The 16,139-nt window shown below is 33.5% G+C and overlaps 2 protein-coding genes across 6 annotated transcripts in view; one reads left to right on the top strand and one right to left on the bottom strand.

Annotated features, from left to right (window-relative positions):
* Positions 1–155, bottom strand: part of LOC128216734 (protein kinase C delta type-like) — a 55,604-nt gene extending 55,449 nt beyond the window's left edge. For all 5 annotated transcript variants that reach the window (XM_052923391.1, XM_052923387.1, XM_052923390.1 and 2 more), the window contains exon 1: positions 5–155. The gene's annotated coding sequence lies outside the window, so the exon portion shown is untranslated. The remainder of the gene's footprint in view (positions 1–4) is intronic.
* A 4,112-nt stretch (positions 156–4,267) lies between these two features.
* Positions 4,268–15,752, top strand: LOC128215822 (dynactin subunit 6-like). The gene is made up of 7 exons (XM_052922434.1): positions 4,268–4,325; positions 8,470–8,534; positions 9,048–9,153; positions 11,463–11,542; positions 11,792–11,839; positions 13,492–13,634; positions 14,152–15,752. The coding sequence occupies exons 1-7, from the start codon at positions 4,300–4,302 to the stop codon at positions 14,245–14,247; spliced, it is 564 nt and encodes a 187-aa protein (XP_052778394.1). The 5' UTR covers positions 4,268–4,299; the 3' UTR covers positions 14,248–15,752.
* The last annotated feature ends 387 nt before the right edge of the window (positions 15,753–16,139 follow it).

Below are 16,139 nucleotides of genomic sequence, written 5' to 3'. Positions count from 1 at the left end.
TTACTTGGAAATGATAAACTTCAGTTTGTTGATAGATAATCGGTTCGCTTCCTGGCCTCGATTTGGTACGTCACAGGTGTAATACGATGGCACGTATTGCTATTTTTAGTAACATTTTATTCTAATTTTAGAAACAGAGAACTTCCCACATTCCGATGATTCAACGACCCATCGTTGGTGACAATATAAAAGATGACATTCCACCATGTTCTCGGGTGTTATACACCATAATCTTCATCACGATCAATCCATATATGTATGCTTATTATTTTATTTAACACATACTGTAATGTTTTGTTCTGCAGGGGTGTTTTGCCTCATTTTAAACAATACATAAAGAGGTCTAGTTCAGTACGCATTTCATAAATGTGGGCCATTTTAACATATATTCAATGAAATTAGATTTATCCTTTTAATTTGATTTTAAATTGTATATGTATTTTATATATGTATATCAATATGACTGCGCATGCAAGACAATCAATCGTAACAACTCGGCCATCTCCGGCAAGCTTCGAGATAGACCATATCTTGATACTAGCCGAGGAGTTCCGATTGGCAAGACAATATATCGTAATAATTTTTTTTTTATTGTGGGCATGATTTTACTGCGGCATATTTTTAACCGATTTAATTATTGCCGAATTTCAGTTCAGAAATTACAAAATATCAGTCAGTTCAAAGAAAAGTGGGTCTCGATATCGACTTTTCTTTGAACTGACTGATATTTTGTAGAAAAGTGGGTCTCGATAAAGTGTGATATTTTATCGACATACCTATATATTATATTGTATAATATATAGGTATGTCGATATAATATCACACTTTATCGAGACCCACTTTTTTTTGAACTGACTGATATTTTGTAATTTCTGCCATTTTATGAAAAAAAAATCTAAAAATAGAGCTACGCAAATTCATGGCAACACCCTCGTAATCACGCGTCCATCTGAATATTAACAATTGTCATATTTTTTATTATTTTTATCACACTTTATAGTGCTTTTAAGTATATCTTATTAATCTTTTATCATCCAACTTCTTAGTAGTTCTTGGGATAAGGATTTTCTTTATTGGTCCCATTTACATGTAGCAGGACCGGTTCCGCACCTTTAAAAGTGTGATGGTTGGGTCGGGACAACTGTCATCTCCAATATTTCTTTACTTTTCCTTTATGCCATAAAACATTACCAGGGGCGAACTCAGGATTTGACGTAAGACAGGGCGTAATTTAGTGGTAAAACCGAAATTTATTTGGTTATAACGATTTATGTCTTAATTTATTTCACCCTTTGGTCGTATATTGAAATAAAAAGTTGATTTGAGGTTGTTGTTTTTTTGTGTTTTTTTTTTTTTTTGGGGGGGGGGTTGGCGGGGGAGGGGGTGGGACATAATCTACTAGTGATTACATAGACACACGGAACGTTGAAAGTTCTTATTCGTTATGATAATTTTGATATACTTTGGAAAATTAACCAGATGTATACATTTAAGAATAGTAGCTTTTTTTCATTTTTAGTAAAACCTCCAGTGCTGCACAACAGGACACTCAGATTTGAGATGTGATATGCTTAATTTAGGGTTAATTTACGTAAATGTACGAACTAAATCTATGAGAAAAGGTGCTTTAAGTAACAGTTAAAATATAAAATATTTTATTTCATGCTGTAATGCTGAGAAATTATCGAGTTTATATGAAAAAATGATTTGATTATTTCATGATACTGGCTTATGGCATTTTGTAAAATTATTAAAAGTAAAAAAAAAAAACGCCGATAAAACGATGTCTTGGGCGTTTTCTTAAATGCTTATAATTTCGTAAAAGTCATTAAAATTGCCCTTCCGCGACTCAAACGAGTAATATTACATACTGGGCACACATGCATTTGTTAAACGTCACTCACAGGAAAACTGTTGCGCTTGACATAATCCGAAAGGACACGCCGACACGACTTTTGAAAACGGTGACACAGGAACTTTCTCTCCATTTTTGTTTATTATTTACTATAATTATCGGAAAAGATATTTAAAGTTGTCATGAAGTTCATGCAGATCACAGAGTTGCCATGATCGACATTAGAGGGAAACAACATACCATGCTATTGATCGACTTCAGTGGGAAACAACATACCATGCTATCACGGACCTATAAACTGGTTTATAGGTCCGTGATGCTATTGATCGACATCAGAGGGAAACAACATCCATGCTATTGATCGACTTCAGTGGGAAACAACATACCATGCTATCACGGACCTATAAACTGGTTTATAGGTCCGTGATGCTATTGATCGACATCAGAGGGAAACAACATACCATGCTATTGATCGACATCAGAGGGAAACAACATATCATGCTATTGAAATGTCGCATGTTTATAAGACCGTCTGAAGGTTGGTTTAACAAATGCATTATTTTATATTCATTTTCGACTTGTATATGACTATTCTTGTTCGTTTCATTAATAAAATAATCATATTTTCATATTATCAATGACTATACCGTATTTGCTTTATTTGTGCTCATTGTCATCATTAATGAGAACTTGAGAATTATACGAGTTGTTTCACTGAATATATTTTATCGTTTGTCTTAATGGGAAGGAGTTTTGTTTTTAGTGGGGTTGCTTCTATAACATTAAATAACAAAGCCTTATATGTTTATTTTTGACTGTTTCAAACCTATATAGTATTCATGTATATCGAACAGATACAAATACTTGTATACTTGTCTTTTTGTCGGCAAGTTTTTATTAAAGTGTAAGGATCTGGTTTGTTCAATTAACATTCTTACACAATGGTAGGTACTGATGTTGTCAGGATGGTGGCCGGGCCAAGATCTTGGTGGTATGGGAATAAGATGTCAATTTTCCCCCTTTGCTAGAGGTTACGCCAAGGCGAAACTCTTTCATCGATACTTTTTTCTCTGTTTTTAAATGATCTAGAGGATTATTTATTGACAAAAAATGTCATAAGTTTAGTCCTATCCGATGACAATTTTGAAATGTATATAAAACTGATTGTTATATTATATGCTGCTGACACAGTAGTGTTTGCAAACACAGAGGATCTCACGTCCGTGCTTAATACTTTTAACGAATATTGCACACAATAGAAATTATATAAAAAAAAATGACAAAAACCACGATAATGGTATTCGGAGATCGTTTCCGTAGAAAACGAAACGTTATCATAAATAACCACCAAATCGAGGTGGTGGCACATTTAAATATCTTGGAACTCTTTTCTCTAAAAACAAACAGTTTACATCTGCTAAAAAGCATATAGCTGAACAGGCAATGAAAGGCTTATTTAGTCTAAACAGAAAAGTAGGAAATCTGGATTTATCTATGGATTGCCAACTTAAATTATTTGATTCAACTAATTTTCCTATTCTTACATATGGATGTGAAGTATGGGGATACTCAGACGTTAACCTGTTAGAAAAAGTGAATACAGACTTTGTGAAAAATGAACTACGTGTTAAACGTAGTACTCCTCGTATTATGCTATGGAGATTTGGGAGTTATCCCATTTCTATTGCTATCAAGAAACGAATTATTGGCTTCTGGTATAATATGATATCAATTACTGATAAACTTTCTCCGTTTTTCTATGAATTCATGTACTCTGACTATGTTCATAATTCTAAAATGTATAACTGGTTAACATTTGTGAAGTCTATTCTAGATGAACGTGGCTTAGGCTATGAATGGACACACCAACTGTTTGATGGTTCTAGAGATATGTTGTTAAAGAAAATAGAAACAAGTGTTCAAAACCAGTACTCGCAAATATGGCATATCAGTGTCTTTGATTCCAGTTAATGTCTTAATTACCGTATGTATAAACGTGAACATAAATATGAACATTATTTTGATAAATTGTCACCCTACCTTGTACAACAATTTTAGTTAATTTTAGAATGTGTAACATTCACCTTCCTATTGAAAAACTTAAATGGACTCATGTTAAACGTAAAGATTGAACTTGCAATTTTTGTAATTCTGGAGAGTTCGGAGACAAATTTCATTACTTATTCAAAAGTAGTTTTTTAATAAATTACGAAAAAAAGAGCGATTCCACAGAAACACAAATTGATTTAGTTTGGATTCCCTTATGAATGAGAGCAATGGACAAACTCTTCGTCAATTAGGCAAAGTTTTAGCTACTATATATAAGGAATGGTTTTAAAGACACACCCAGCATTTCAAACTCATAAAAACACATACCACAAGCGGTACCGGAAGCCGTCTATTATACTTGCACATGGAAAACTGTTGTCTGCTTCGTATTCAACATGGCGTCGCAAAAAACAAAATCAAGGTAAATGTAATGGAAACATATTTCAATGACAAAATAAATATTGTTGTGATCTGCTTTCACCCTACAGATATATATCAGGACATTTCATGCACTGCCCACTTCCACCCTTGAGGTCAAATACATTTCAAACCATAAACTTGTCATGCCATCAAACGAAGACATTAAGTGCAACTCAATATTGACATAATTTATTTCACAAGACATCTCAAGACAAATCTTTAAAATGCAGATAAATACAAATAATAAAGATAGAACATAACATTCTATAAATATTTGATAATTTAATACTAAGACATGTTTATGTTCATCCGAAAGGCGGCAGTTGTGTGGTGTGTTGGGTCCACTTGGCCAAAATAACCTTTTTGGCCTGGTCCAATTTGGCCTAGTCATTTTTAAGCCTAATTTTAAAAGGAAGCATGCCTATGGAATGCAGATTGGTATTATGTTGTTCACACCTATTTTACGGATTATTTAGAGCCATTAAAAGTAAATGCCGTAAACTCCAAAAACACCTCTTGATTATTAAAAATTTCAAAGGATGTTTATGATGTTTATAATTTTTTTAAAACTTATTATATTGCCTTATTACTTAAACATTTGTTCCACACTTTTTAACATTGAAAAAATATAGAATCTTAAAGAGCCAATCAGTAAAAAGGGAGAGCAATATATAAATGTGTTTCAAACGGTCTTTGATACTCATTAAAAACTCTTTTACAATGACATTTATAAAGGCAATTTATTATCATTCTTCGCTTTCTTTTTGATTCCATTTTGTCTCTTGAGGAAATAGCATGTCTGTAAATATTCTGTACAGCATCGATCACATCTACTAGATATATTAACATATGAACGTTGGGTATTATTGATTATCAATTGATGATAGAAATAAGAGTATGAGAATAATAATAATAATAATAATAATAATAATGATAAATCTAATACTGCAATAATAAAAGTATGCCAGAATGACCCAGGCCGAAATGGTTACCGGGCAGAAAAGGATGGCTGTCAGACTTTTCAACCCCAAGACTTTTCAACCCCTTTGTCATTTGTGAAATCAAAGACTTTTCAACCCCTTTGTCATTTCAACCCCTAAAAGTGCTAAGACTTTTCAACCCCACCTTAAACAAAGACTTTTCAACCCCTAATAAACGAAGACTTTTCAACCCCTTAATTTCTCACCTTTTTAAGAAAATAACTACAACAGTAAACAATTTATTTTGAAATTTATTTTAAAAATCAAGAATATATTAAGACTAAAAATATAACAAACAAAAAATATGTAATACATACAAAATATACATACTTAAAACACATGATAATACAATAATTCATTAAATATTTTCATTGAAATAAGTAAAAAAAAATGCTCGACTGTCCATTTAGCTATTTAGTCATTTAGCCATAAATCTTCCTTATCTCCCTGAGGATATCCTCATACAATACATTATGTACATGGTACTGCTCCATCAATTAATTGAAAAAGCTTTTGTTTTTCTTTTAGTTTTTTTTAAACACTTTTTAAAAACATTTTGTCATCAATAAAAAAGACAATAAAATGAGTTGAACTTTAAAATAAAATTCTTCATAATATTTCAAAATATCATGATTTAGCAGACAATGTTTAAGAAATACAAAAGTATACATTGAGTTCAAAGATGATAAAAATGTATTATAGATTGAGTTCCAAATGCTTTCAAATTACATAAGTTACATGTGTTGAAGTTGGACTTCTTTAATTATCACCATAAGGGAAATATAAGATTTTATTAACATTTTTTATTTCTCAGTTTAAAAAAAATAAGGACATTCTATTATAAAGTGGTATAAATGTAAAAAAATGCTATAAGCATTGTATTGTCTTTTCATATATGCAGTTAAAGAATGGAATGAAGGTCGCACATTCATTAAAGGGCAACATGTGTGACATGGTCATAAATTCCTAAGGGATTAAGGGGCTTCATAACACCTTTAATTGAGGTTATAGTAACTTGAAAGTGACAGTTTTAAATTAAGGTTCTAATATCATAGCCATCATTCCAAACTATGGCCATCTTGATACATTTTGTGTATAATTTTCAGGATTTAAAATCAAACAAAAAATATATTTTATTTATTTATACCCGCAAACTCTGAATTTTTAGATAATACATTATCAAGAATTAAAATCAAACTGTACTGAAATAGCAATCTGGTACTACAAAAAAACTTTCCACTGTTGACCTTTTTTAAAAGCAAGGAAAGTTTTATAAATGTTCAAGTTCAGGTTTTTATTGGCATTCTTCAGGCACAAGGGAGAATGTTCCGTAAATTCTTCTTTGCATTCATTTTCTTTTGCAATTATTCAAATTTGTTATTTCAAGAACACAATCATGGTAATAACATTGTACATAATATATGAGATATGTAATATCCTTCAGAATAATACAACAATTGCATGTTCGGAGTAACCAGGCACCAAAATCTTACTTTAACGTACCATTGTTAATGTTCGGAATATTATTTTGAAAAAACCTAACCATCACCAGTGCTTAGTAAATTAAGGCAAAGCCTTTGTAAACTTCATCCAATACTTTGGAGAAAAGTGTAACAAATAAGCCACACAAATCTCTAATTGTATTTCAATAACAACTGGTTAAGTTTCTTGCAAAAACAATGAAAAAGACAACATCTGGCTGACAAAAATAATAGGGGTTGAAAAGTCTTTGATTTAGGGGTTGAAAAGTCTTCAATATGGCTATCAAAATATTTCAACTAGGGGTTGAAAAGTCTTTGATTTAGGGGTTGAAAAGTCCAAACAGGTAGGGGTTGAAAAGTCTTTGAAATAGGGGTTGAAAAGTCTAAGGGTTGAAAAGTCTTCGTTTTGAGAAGGGGTTGAAATGCCTTGGGGTTGAAAAGTCCTGCTCCCAAAAGGATCAGGCTTAGAAGGGAATTGGGCCGAGTTGACTGGGATTTGTTGTGTGGATAGGACCAACCCTATTGCCACTAACCTCTCCCTCCCAATAATGTTGAAAACACAGATTGCTTGATTATGAATTGCCTACCTCTAGGGCTTTTCTGAGTTTGGCTTAGAATGTCCATCTTATTGATGGGGGTGTCCCTATCCAAATTTTACATTTTCTAAACATTTATTAGGTGCTGAGACAAATTCAAGATATTTGAAAAAAGATGGTTGAAATACATTAGTTACAAGCTTTACAAAACAGCACCATCCATACTAAAGCCATAACATGTCAACCTTTACTATGTAATAATACTATGTACTAATAGTATATATATTGGGAGAACAATATTGGGATGTTCCTATCAATTATGGTCATGAAAAAAAGTTGACTGTGGAGTATGGTTCAGGTACAATGTAGCTTTTTTAAATCATATATTGTTAAGCTTCAAAACCTATAAAGATGAAATGCCCATGATCTAATGGTATAATCATGCCTTGATTCAATGTCATGTGTTAAAAGAAAGCTAGAAAAAGTAACAGTGCTTTGCGACCTTAAACACATAAAGCTTGTCTAATTTATAGCAGGATTGTGCTTGAGCCTCTTGTACTCAAACTTGGCAAGGAAGTTGCTCATGGCCATCTGATGAGACCTTATTGATTTTTAGGTCAGTAGAATAAAGGTCATTGTCACTGTGACCTTGAACACAAAAAGCTTGTCCAATTGATGACTAAAATATGCTTGGCTTATGGTTCTCAAACTTGCAAGGGAGGTTGGTCATGCCCAGCTCATAACCCCTATTGAAATTGAGGTCTGTAGGTCAAAGGTTACTCTTTTGTCTAAGGTCCTTTAATTGGTAGGGAGGTTTGTCATGACCCTTATTGATATGGAGGACAGAAGGTCCAAGGTCATGGTCTACCATGAATAACTGTAACCTATAATGTCCAGGACACATTTTATGAATCTGTGGAATAAAGGTAACCTTTATTTAATGTAAGAATTGTTTTAAGTGACGCCCTTTCATTCCTGCTTCGAATTGTGTACAGAACAATTGAAAGAGAATAATATGAAAGTATTGTAAATGAACAAACAAAATGACAGAATTCATTTGTAATTGATGAAGCAGTTGAATTATAATAGAAGAAATCAAAACAGGTCATCTCAAAATAAACCCTTACAAGAAATTTGTTTTCTTTCAGTGTCAAAATTTCCCCTGGTGCAGTTGTTTGTGATGAAAGTGAAATCATAGGAGATGTCACTATTGGTATGTTTTTAAAGTACTGTATTCCCATAATGAAGTGGGAATAGATGTCACTATTGGTATTTTTTTAAAGCACTTTATACTCATAATGGACTGGGAACAATGTCAATGGACCATGAATAACATGTGACTATTGGTATGTTAGTATGATACTGTGTACACATAATGGATCGGGAATAGATGTCACTATTGGTATGTTTGTGTGATACTGTTGCACTCATATGCACTGGGAATATATGTGACTATCGTAATGTTTGTATGAATCTTTGTTTTCATAAAAGACCAGGAATAGGTGTCACTATGGGTATGTTTGTATAGTACTATTTACTCATAATTAACTGTGCAATTGATGATGGTGTTGTTATTATTTGAATAATAGAATGTGTTAAGATTTTTAAGAACGTTCTGTATCTCCAGAAATTGTTGTCTTATTTTAAAAGAGATTTCATTTACATTAAGGCTATTGAAGGAAGTTGGATTTCACATTACATTTATAAAAGTAAGTTTCATTTTAAGGAACCAGAACAGTGATCCACCCGAAAGCTAAGATCATAGCAGAAGATGGGCCTATCATCATTGGTGAAAACAATATCATAGAGGAACTGGCATGCATTATTAACAAGTAAGTAGTTGCTTGATGTTAGCATTTTGACGGGAGTTCTATAGTATATGTATGTCTATCTGTCAGCATTTTGTGACTGCTCTATATTTTCTGAAACTTAGGGATGGGTTTTGGAATGATCTGATACATAGATTTGATTTGTATAGCCCATGTCATTTTGAAAACACTTGTTGTGTTCAAAGATCAGTTCATTTTTTGTGTTCTTTGGTTGTGTGACAGAATTATCCATTTACCTCATCTGCTTTTCCAACAAAAATAATCTAGGTAGTTTCATAGCCTTGGTGTTGGGGTCTGCAGACATGGGCATATTGATATTTAAGCAATAACTTAAAAATGTGTCAAAATATTCACCAGAGACAAAATGCCCGTGTGAAGCAATTTCCACTAATCTGGCTATAACAGTTATTGACTAATGCTCTTTTTAGAAAATAAAAAAAGTGTTGGTTTTTGCTGCAGTGCAATCTTGTTCCATCATGATTCATGTTGTACAATGTTCAACTGGTATCTCGTTATACCTGGAAGTGACCTTAACCCTTTCCCTGATAGATAAGTGACCATATAAGCTACCACTAGTGCATGCCCTTATCTGTAAAATGCTTATCAGTACCTAATAGGGAGCTGGCCCCTTTCAGAACCCTATCTCCATAGAGGTATTGGAAAATTCAGTAAGAAATTGATACCTGCTCTGCTAAGATCATAATTAGAAGTAGAAGGAATCATTTTATCATTTTGATGTGAATGTATGATTTTTAGAGCATAAAATTATCTTTGTTATGATATAAATTTTATTTCTGTCAGATGTATAGTTCCATAATATCATTTGTTCAAACATATTTTTTAGCCAATTTCTATCACAAATCTGCACTTACAGGCATGTTTGGCTGTATATAACTGCATATTTGATGAATAATTCAGACTAATAAGACTGTAAATATTGCTTTTAAAACATTTTAAAAAACAACTGAGCTGTATTATTTTTGGGGTTTCTTACATAATTGACCATGGGTGAAAAAGAAGGAACAAGACTTTAAAACTATAAAAACGTTTACTACAAGTAAATTCACTGCAGATGCATATTGTCATATCATATATAAGTTTATTATTATCCGTGTATTCACAACAAAATACTAACTTTGATTAGCAGACGTAAGGGGACATTTTTATTACCGGATTAACATTCCATTTTTGGAAACAGAAGTGACAAATGACATGTGTTTATTCAAGCCAGACTCTTGTTTACTACATCGTAAATCAGCCATTTTGACACATTTCTAAACCATGACAGGTGACGTCATTAGCGCGTGATCAATAGGATATATTTATATGATATAAATTATTGGTAGTTTTAAATAGCTAGTGACGTGTATGGGTATTTTCCATTAAAAAAAACGAGACAAGCATGCGTCAAGCATGCGCTGTGAACTTTTAAGGCGTGTTTGACCTCTGTCTCTTTTAGTCGCGATTTTCCGAAAATCTTGAATAGTAACATCGTCTTTTTTCATTATTTATATGATTAATTACTGTACGTGCTAACATAAATGCATCAGATTATATCAGAATAACAAACAATTAACGGCTTTATCAAGAATAGAAGTTGCCAGCGTATTTTTTTCATTTAGGTCGCTTCTGAAACCCAAAGACACTACCTGTGTCATTATGACCTCGCCACGTGATATATGGTTTCCGCGAATTTTATTGGTCGTTATAAATGCGAACAATCTCTTGTACATTATGTTGGTCAAAAATGGGTCAACCATGCGGAAAAGGCACGAGACTGAAAGAAAACATCAATGTTTTAGTGCTGTTGTATGGATTTTACTCATGTCGCGAATGGATTAATTTATTCAACAACTTTACATAATGACAAGGTTATTTTATTGCATAATTCACTTTATTCTGTATCATTAGTGATATAAGTAACATTTAATAGGCGTTTTTGATCGTTGATGATGTTTATTTTGACAATTGAAAATGAGAGTCGTAGAATCGCGTATCTATCGGGTTATCGATAGAGCGTAGAATAGCGTATGTATGAGGCTATCGATAGAGGAGTAGAAAAGCGTATCTATCAGGCTATCGATAGAGGAGTAGAATGGCGTATGTATCAGGGAAAGGGTTAATAGCCTCAGTTTGGGCTTGGGCATTTCACACACACTGTTACTGAATGACTGTGAATACTTAGCATTTCATTACTGAACAAAATTTATGAATGAATCACTTGTGTAAACAATGGATTGTATGTTGTTTAGCTAAATACTTTAGTACATTGATTGGTTTATTTCAATATTATGTTGATGTGTATTATTCAGGGCTCCAGCAACAGCTAGCCCAGGCAGTCCACAGGCAGTGATGATAATTGGAAATAACAACGTGTTTGAGGTCGGCTCATGTATCCTTCACAGAAACCTTAACATCAACAAGAATATTGAGTGAATTAATTGTGCAATTGATAGCAAGGTATTTTAAGTACTAAATTAGCTTTCCTCTTCATCCATAAAAAACTTGATAGTGTATTATTGTTAAATATTAACGATCAATAAGTTAGCAATTACAACTTAAAGATGTTTATGTATGCTGATGGAGTTACCAGTTGCTGTAATAAATATTGTACCACATTTTAACTTCACTAACTGTTCAGATATAGAAGCAACTAAAATTGGAGACCACAATGTTATCGAAGCAAGAGGTAGGTGTTTTTTATGCCCCCGAAAGTGGGCATATTAAAATCGCACTGTCCGTCCGTCCGTCCAGCTCAGTAACTTTCCCTTGTATGGACAGATTTTAAAATAACTTGACACATGTGTTCCGATACCAAGACGACGTGTGGGGTGCAAGACTCGTGTCCCTACCTCAAAGGTCAAGGTCACACTTAGTGTTTATTCACAATGGAGTGCTGCATATAAGGACATAGAATATAGGTTGTCGTGTCCGGGCTGTAACTTTCTCTTGTATGGACAGATTTTAAAATAACTTGCCACATGTGTTCCACATACCAAGACGACGTGTCGCGTGCAAGACCCGTGTCCCAACCTCAAAGGTCAAGGTCACACTTAGTGTTTATTCACAATATAAGGACATATAGAGTATAGGTTGTCGTTACAGGGCTGATTTTAAAATAACTTGCCACATGTGTTCCACATACCAAGACGACGTGTCGGGTGCAAGACCCGTGTCCCTACCTCAAAGGTCAAGGTCACACTTAGTGTTTATTCACAATGGAGTGCTGCATATAAGGACATAGAGTATAGGTTGTCGTGTCAGGGCTGTAACTTTCTCTTGTATGGACAGATTTTAAAATAACTTGCCACATGTGTTCCACATACCAAGACGACCTGTCGGGTGCAAGACCCGTGTCCCTACCTCAAAGGTCAAGGTCACACTTAGTGTTTATTCACAATGGAGTGCTGCATATAAGGACATAGAGTATAGGTTGTCGTGTCCGGGCTGTAACTTTCCCTTGTATGGACAGATTTTAAAATAACTTGCTACATGTGTTCCACATACCAAGATGACGTGTCGCGTGCAAGACCCGTGTCCCTACCTCAAAGGTCAAGGTCACACTTAGTGTTTATTCACAATGGAGTGCTGCATATAAGGACATAGAGTATAGGTTGTCGTGTCAGGGCTGTTACTTTCCCTTGTATGGACAGATTTTAAAATCACTTGCTACATGTGTTCCACATACGAAGACGACATGTCGTGTGCAAGACCCATGTCCCTACCTCTAAGGTGAAAGATACACTAAGTGTTTATTCACTAGGGAATTCTGAATATAAGGACATAACAGTGTAGGTTGTCAAGTATGGGTGGTATGTTCAGAGGCAATTTTAAAATAACTTGCCATATGTATTTGACACATAAAGGCAAGATCAACTTTTCATGTACTGACCTTGTTCGTAGGTCAATGTCACTTTCGGGGGCATTCGTCACATACTGTGACAGCTCTTGTTTTCTTCTGATAACACTCAGAGACATGCTTCTCTATCTTTTCCGTCAATTATTGCTGCTTTTTCATGTCCCGGATGTTCAGCTTTTATATGCTAATAAAAGTATCATCTTGTTGACATTCTCTTAAAAGCTTCCAAAATAAAGGAGTTAAAATCATTATTAACCACTTTCTTAAAGCCCTTCTTATTACAATACATGTGTTGTTTTCTACAGCAAAAGAGTATTAGAATACATTGCTAGTTTAAAAATCCTGTGTTTATATATTACTTTTATTGAACTGTAACAGTCCCTGACCTTAATGTATAATCAAGAGGGATGAAAACTGTATGGTGCATTTGTTTTGTAACTAAATGATAATGACATTCCTCATTTATTATGACTTTATTTCAGCCACGGTAGGTAGACAGGTAATGTTGACCTCTGGATGCATCATTGGGGCGGCCTGCACGGTGACCAGCAGTGAGGATCTGGATGAAAACTGTGTCATATACGGTGCCAACTGTGAGAGACGTATGCAGAAGGAACATCCACCTGTAATGCAGCTTATATATCTATAAACTAGTGAACTTGTTATTTATAATGTGTGGGTGAGAGTGACGCACAGGGTTATTTCTACGCCTTTCAAAAGAGACAAGAGTGCATGTACTGGTTTCTACCCAGGAAACAGACAAATTCGTATAGGCTTATGGCTTTCTTTGCAATCAAGCTTAAACAAATAAGTGCAAATAATGATATTGTATTGTAATTAACGCATTGTAGTGACTTTTGGATAGTCATCCATTTTGTTCTGCATATGTGTCACAGACAAGATTTATGAACACAAGTAAATTTTTAAACATAGCAACTTAAAATGCTTTGCCATATGAACTCTTTCAGTCATTGAAATTTGATATACATACTGTCAGATAGAAAAAAACTAATTGTCTCCACTGAAATCATTTGTCCTGAATTGGAAAGTTTCTAAAACAACATACATGTATACTATGATTGTCGGTTTTTAGAAACCCTGATGCTATCCATAGAGTTTTATATCTGGAGTTCTTTTTTCAGGCTCAGACTCTACAGATAGACTTTTTGACAAAGATACTTCCTAACTACCACTATCTGAAAAAACCTACAAAATCTTCCACACCTCAGAGGAACTGATGTCAACCTGCAATCCTGTGTTCTTTTCCAGCCAGTGATACAGTGTTTGGATAAATAGAACTCCATGGGCACAAAATCTTGCATTTTATTTTATTAAACTATTGTTTGCTTTCACCTCAAATTACGTGTGTATGTACGGGCCCAGACAACGAGTATTAAGCATTTTTGAAAAGAATAAATTTACAAGGTGACAAATAAAAACTACTCTACAAATATAAAGACAACAAATAATGATAGGAAATTCATACATAAGTTATTCATCAGTAGCAGAACTTGAATAAAAGTCATCTGGATTGGTAGTTTTGGCCATGGAGTATAGTCTGCAGATCGTGATAGATTTCAAGTGTATGAAAAACATTGTGGTAACAGTGGAAGTGGTCATCATTGAAATGAAATGTGTCGAGATTTAAATGTTGATTTTCATATCTGTTCAATTTGTATCAAGTTATTAGAAATAACAGACTAAAAGTATTGTACAAATGAATATATACCAATGGAAAGAAGAAACTACATAGTGATGTAGTGATTGTCAACTAGAATAAAATAATTGTCGCTGGCTACGTTAGGTCAGGGACTATCAATAATGTTTGTCTGGAATCAATGTTGTTACTGATATTGTATGTACATGTACATGCTGTTATTTTTTTTTCAAAACCATAGCAATCATACCCAGCAAGACAGTATAATGAATAATTTTCGTGAAATATTTCCTTCGTTTACCAAAAAAATATCATGAATATTTTAAAGAAATTAACAGTCTTTCCATGAAGGGAATTAAATTGTAGTGTTCTTCCTATGATTTTAGAGTTTACAAATAGGTCATGTTTGCCACTGGCTTAAAATGAATTGTGATCGATATATATATATGTTTTTAAAGAAGAGATCACACAATACATATTAGTCTATGTTTTGTCTGTTTAGTTCTGTAGCTATTGTTGATTGCCAATTAACTCTCTTTGTTCTCTGAGCTCCTCCAGACAATTTCAGACATTTTTCATGCACACTTACTTGTTTCAGCAAGTATATTACACATATACTTGAATGTTTTATAGATATGTAAGTTAGACCAGTTTTAGCTATTATAGGTCACATTTTATGAAACATTATGTAATAAAGTTGTAGACAATTTGCTAGAAAACCTGTCTGCTGTGGTCAATGTAACAATTGTATTTGTAAATTTTAAGTAATGGCATGATGGCTAATTAATCTTCTTAATAAATTTGTTGTTTATTGAATATTTCCCTATAAATACTTCTTCCTCACTCCTTGAATTCCGGAATAAGTTGGCATCGTTAAAAAATGTTATCCTTATGCCAGTTTGGACTGAAAAAAATGATTCAAAAGGTTTTAGATTTTCTTTATCAACAATGCTGTTAGACTATATGCGAAGTGTCTTCGATATTGTTTATCAATGTATTGATTAGTACATGGCTTGTATACCGTTGTGCAATATTTATTTATTGAATATTCAACTTTAATAAAAGGTATTAAAGTTTAATGCTTAATGTCTGTTCTTGCTTGACTATTTGAAAAATAGGAAGAGCTACAGGTATACTCTAGCATCAGCAGGGCACCTTGGTTAAGGGTTTTCATGTAAGCACGTTGAAATCAATATCTCACCAAATACATCCTGTATTGCATTGAACCTTGACACATCTGTTCCTATATATCTTACCTACTTATTTAAAAAAGAAAGATAACTCTTTCTCCTAACTCAGATAAGTAGATCCAATAATTTAACCATACTAGATATTCTTATCTTGCCCACGGGCGAAGATAAAATGCCCGTATGGAACTCCTTTGTAACGGTCGTCACATTATAATTACCTCCCTTGTTGAAGACTGTCGTCTGTAGCATCATGGAAACCTTGTCTTGTGGTAATATTTAGAAC

This window comes from Mya arenaria, chromosome 14 (assembly GCF_026914265.1).
Source record: "Mya arenaria isolate MELC-2E11 chromosome 14, ASM2691426v1".
Taxonomy (NCBI): domain Eukaryota; kingdom Metazoa; phylum Mollusca; class Bivalvia; order Myida; family Myidae; genus Mya; species Mya arenaria.
The sequence above is the reverse complement of the archived record's forward strand: the minus strand, read 5'-3'. Positions and strand labels throughout refer to the sequence as shown.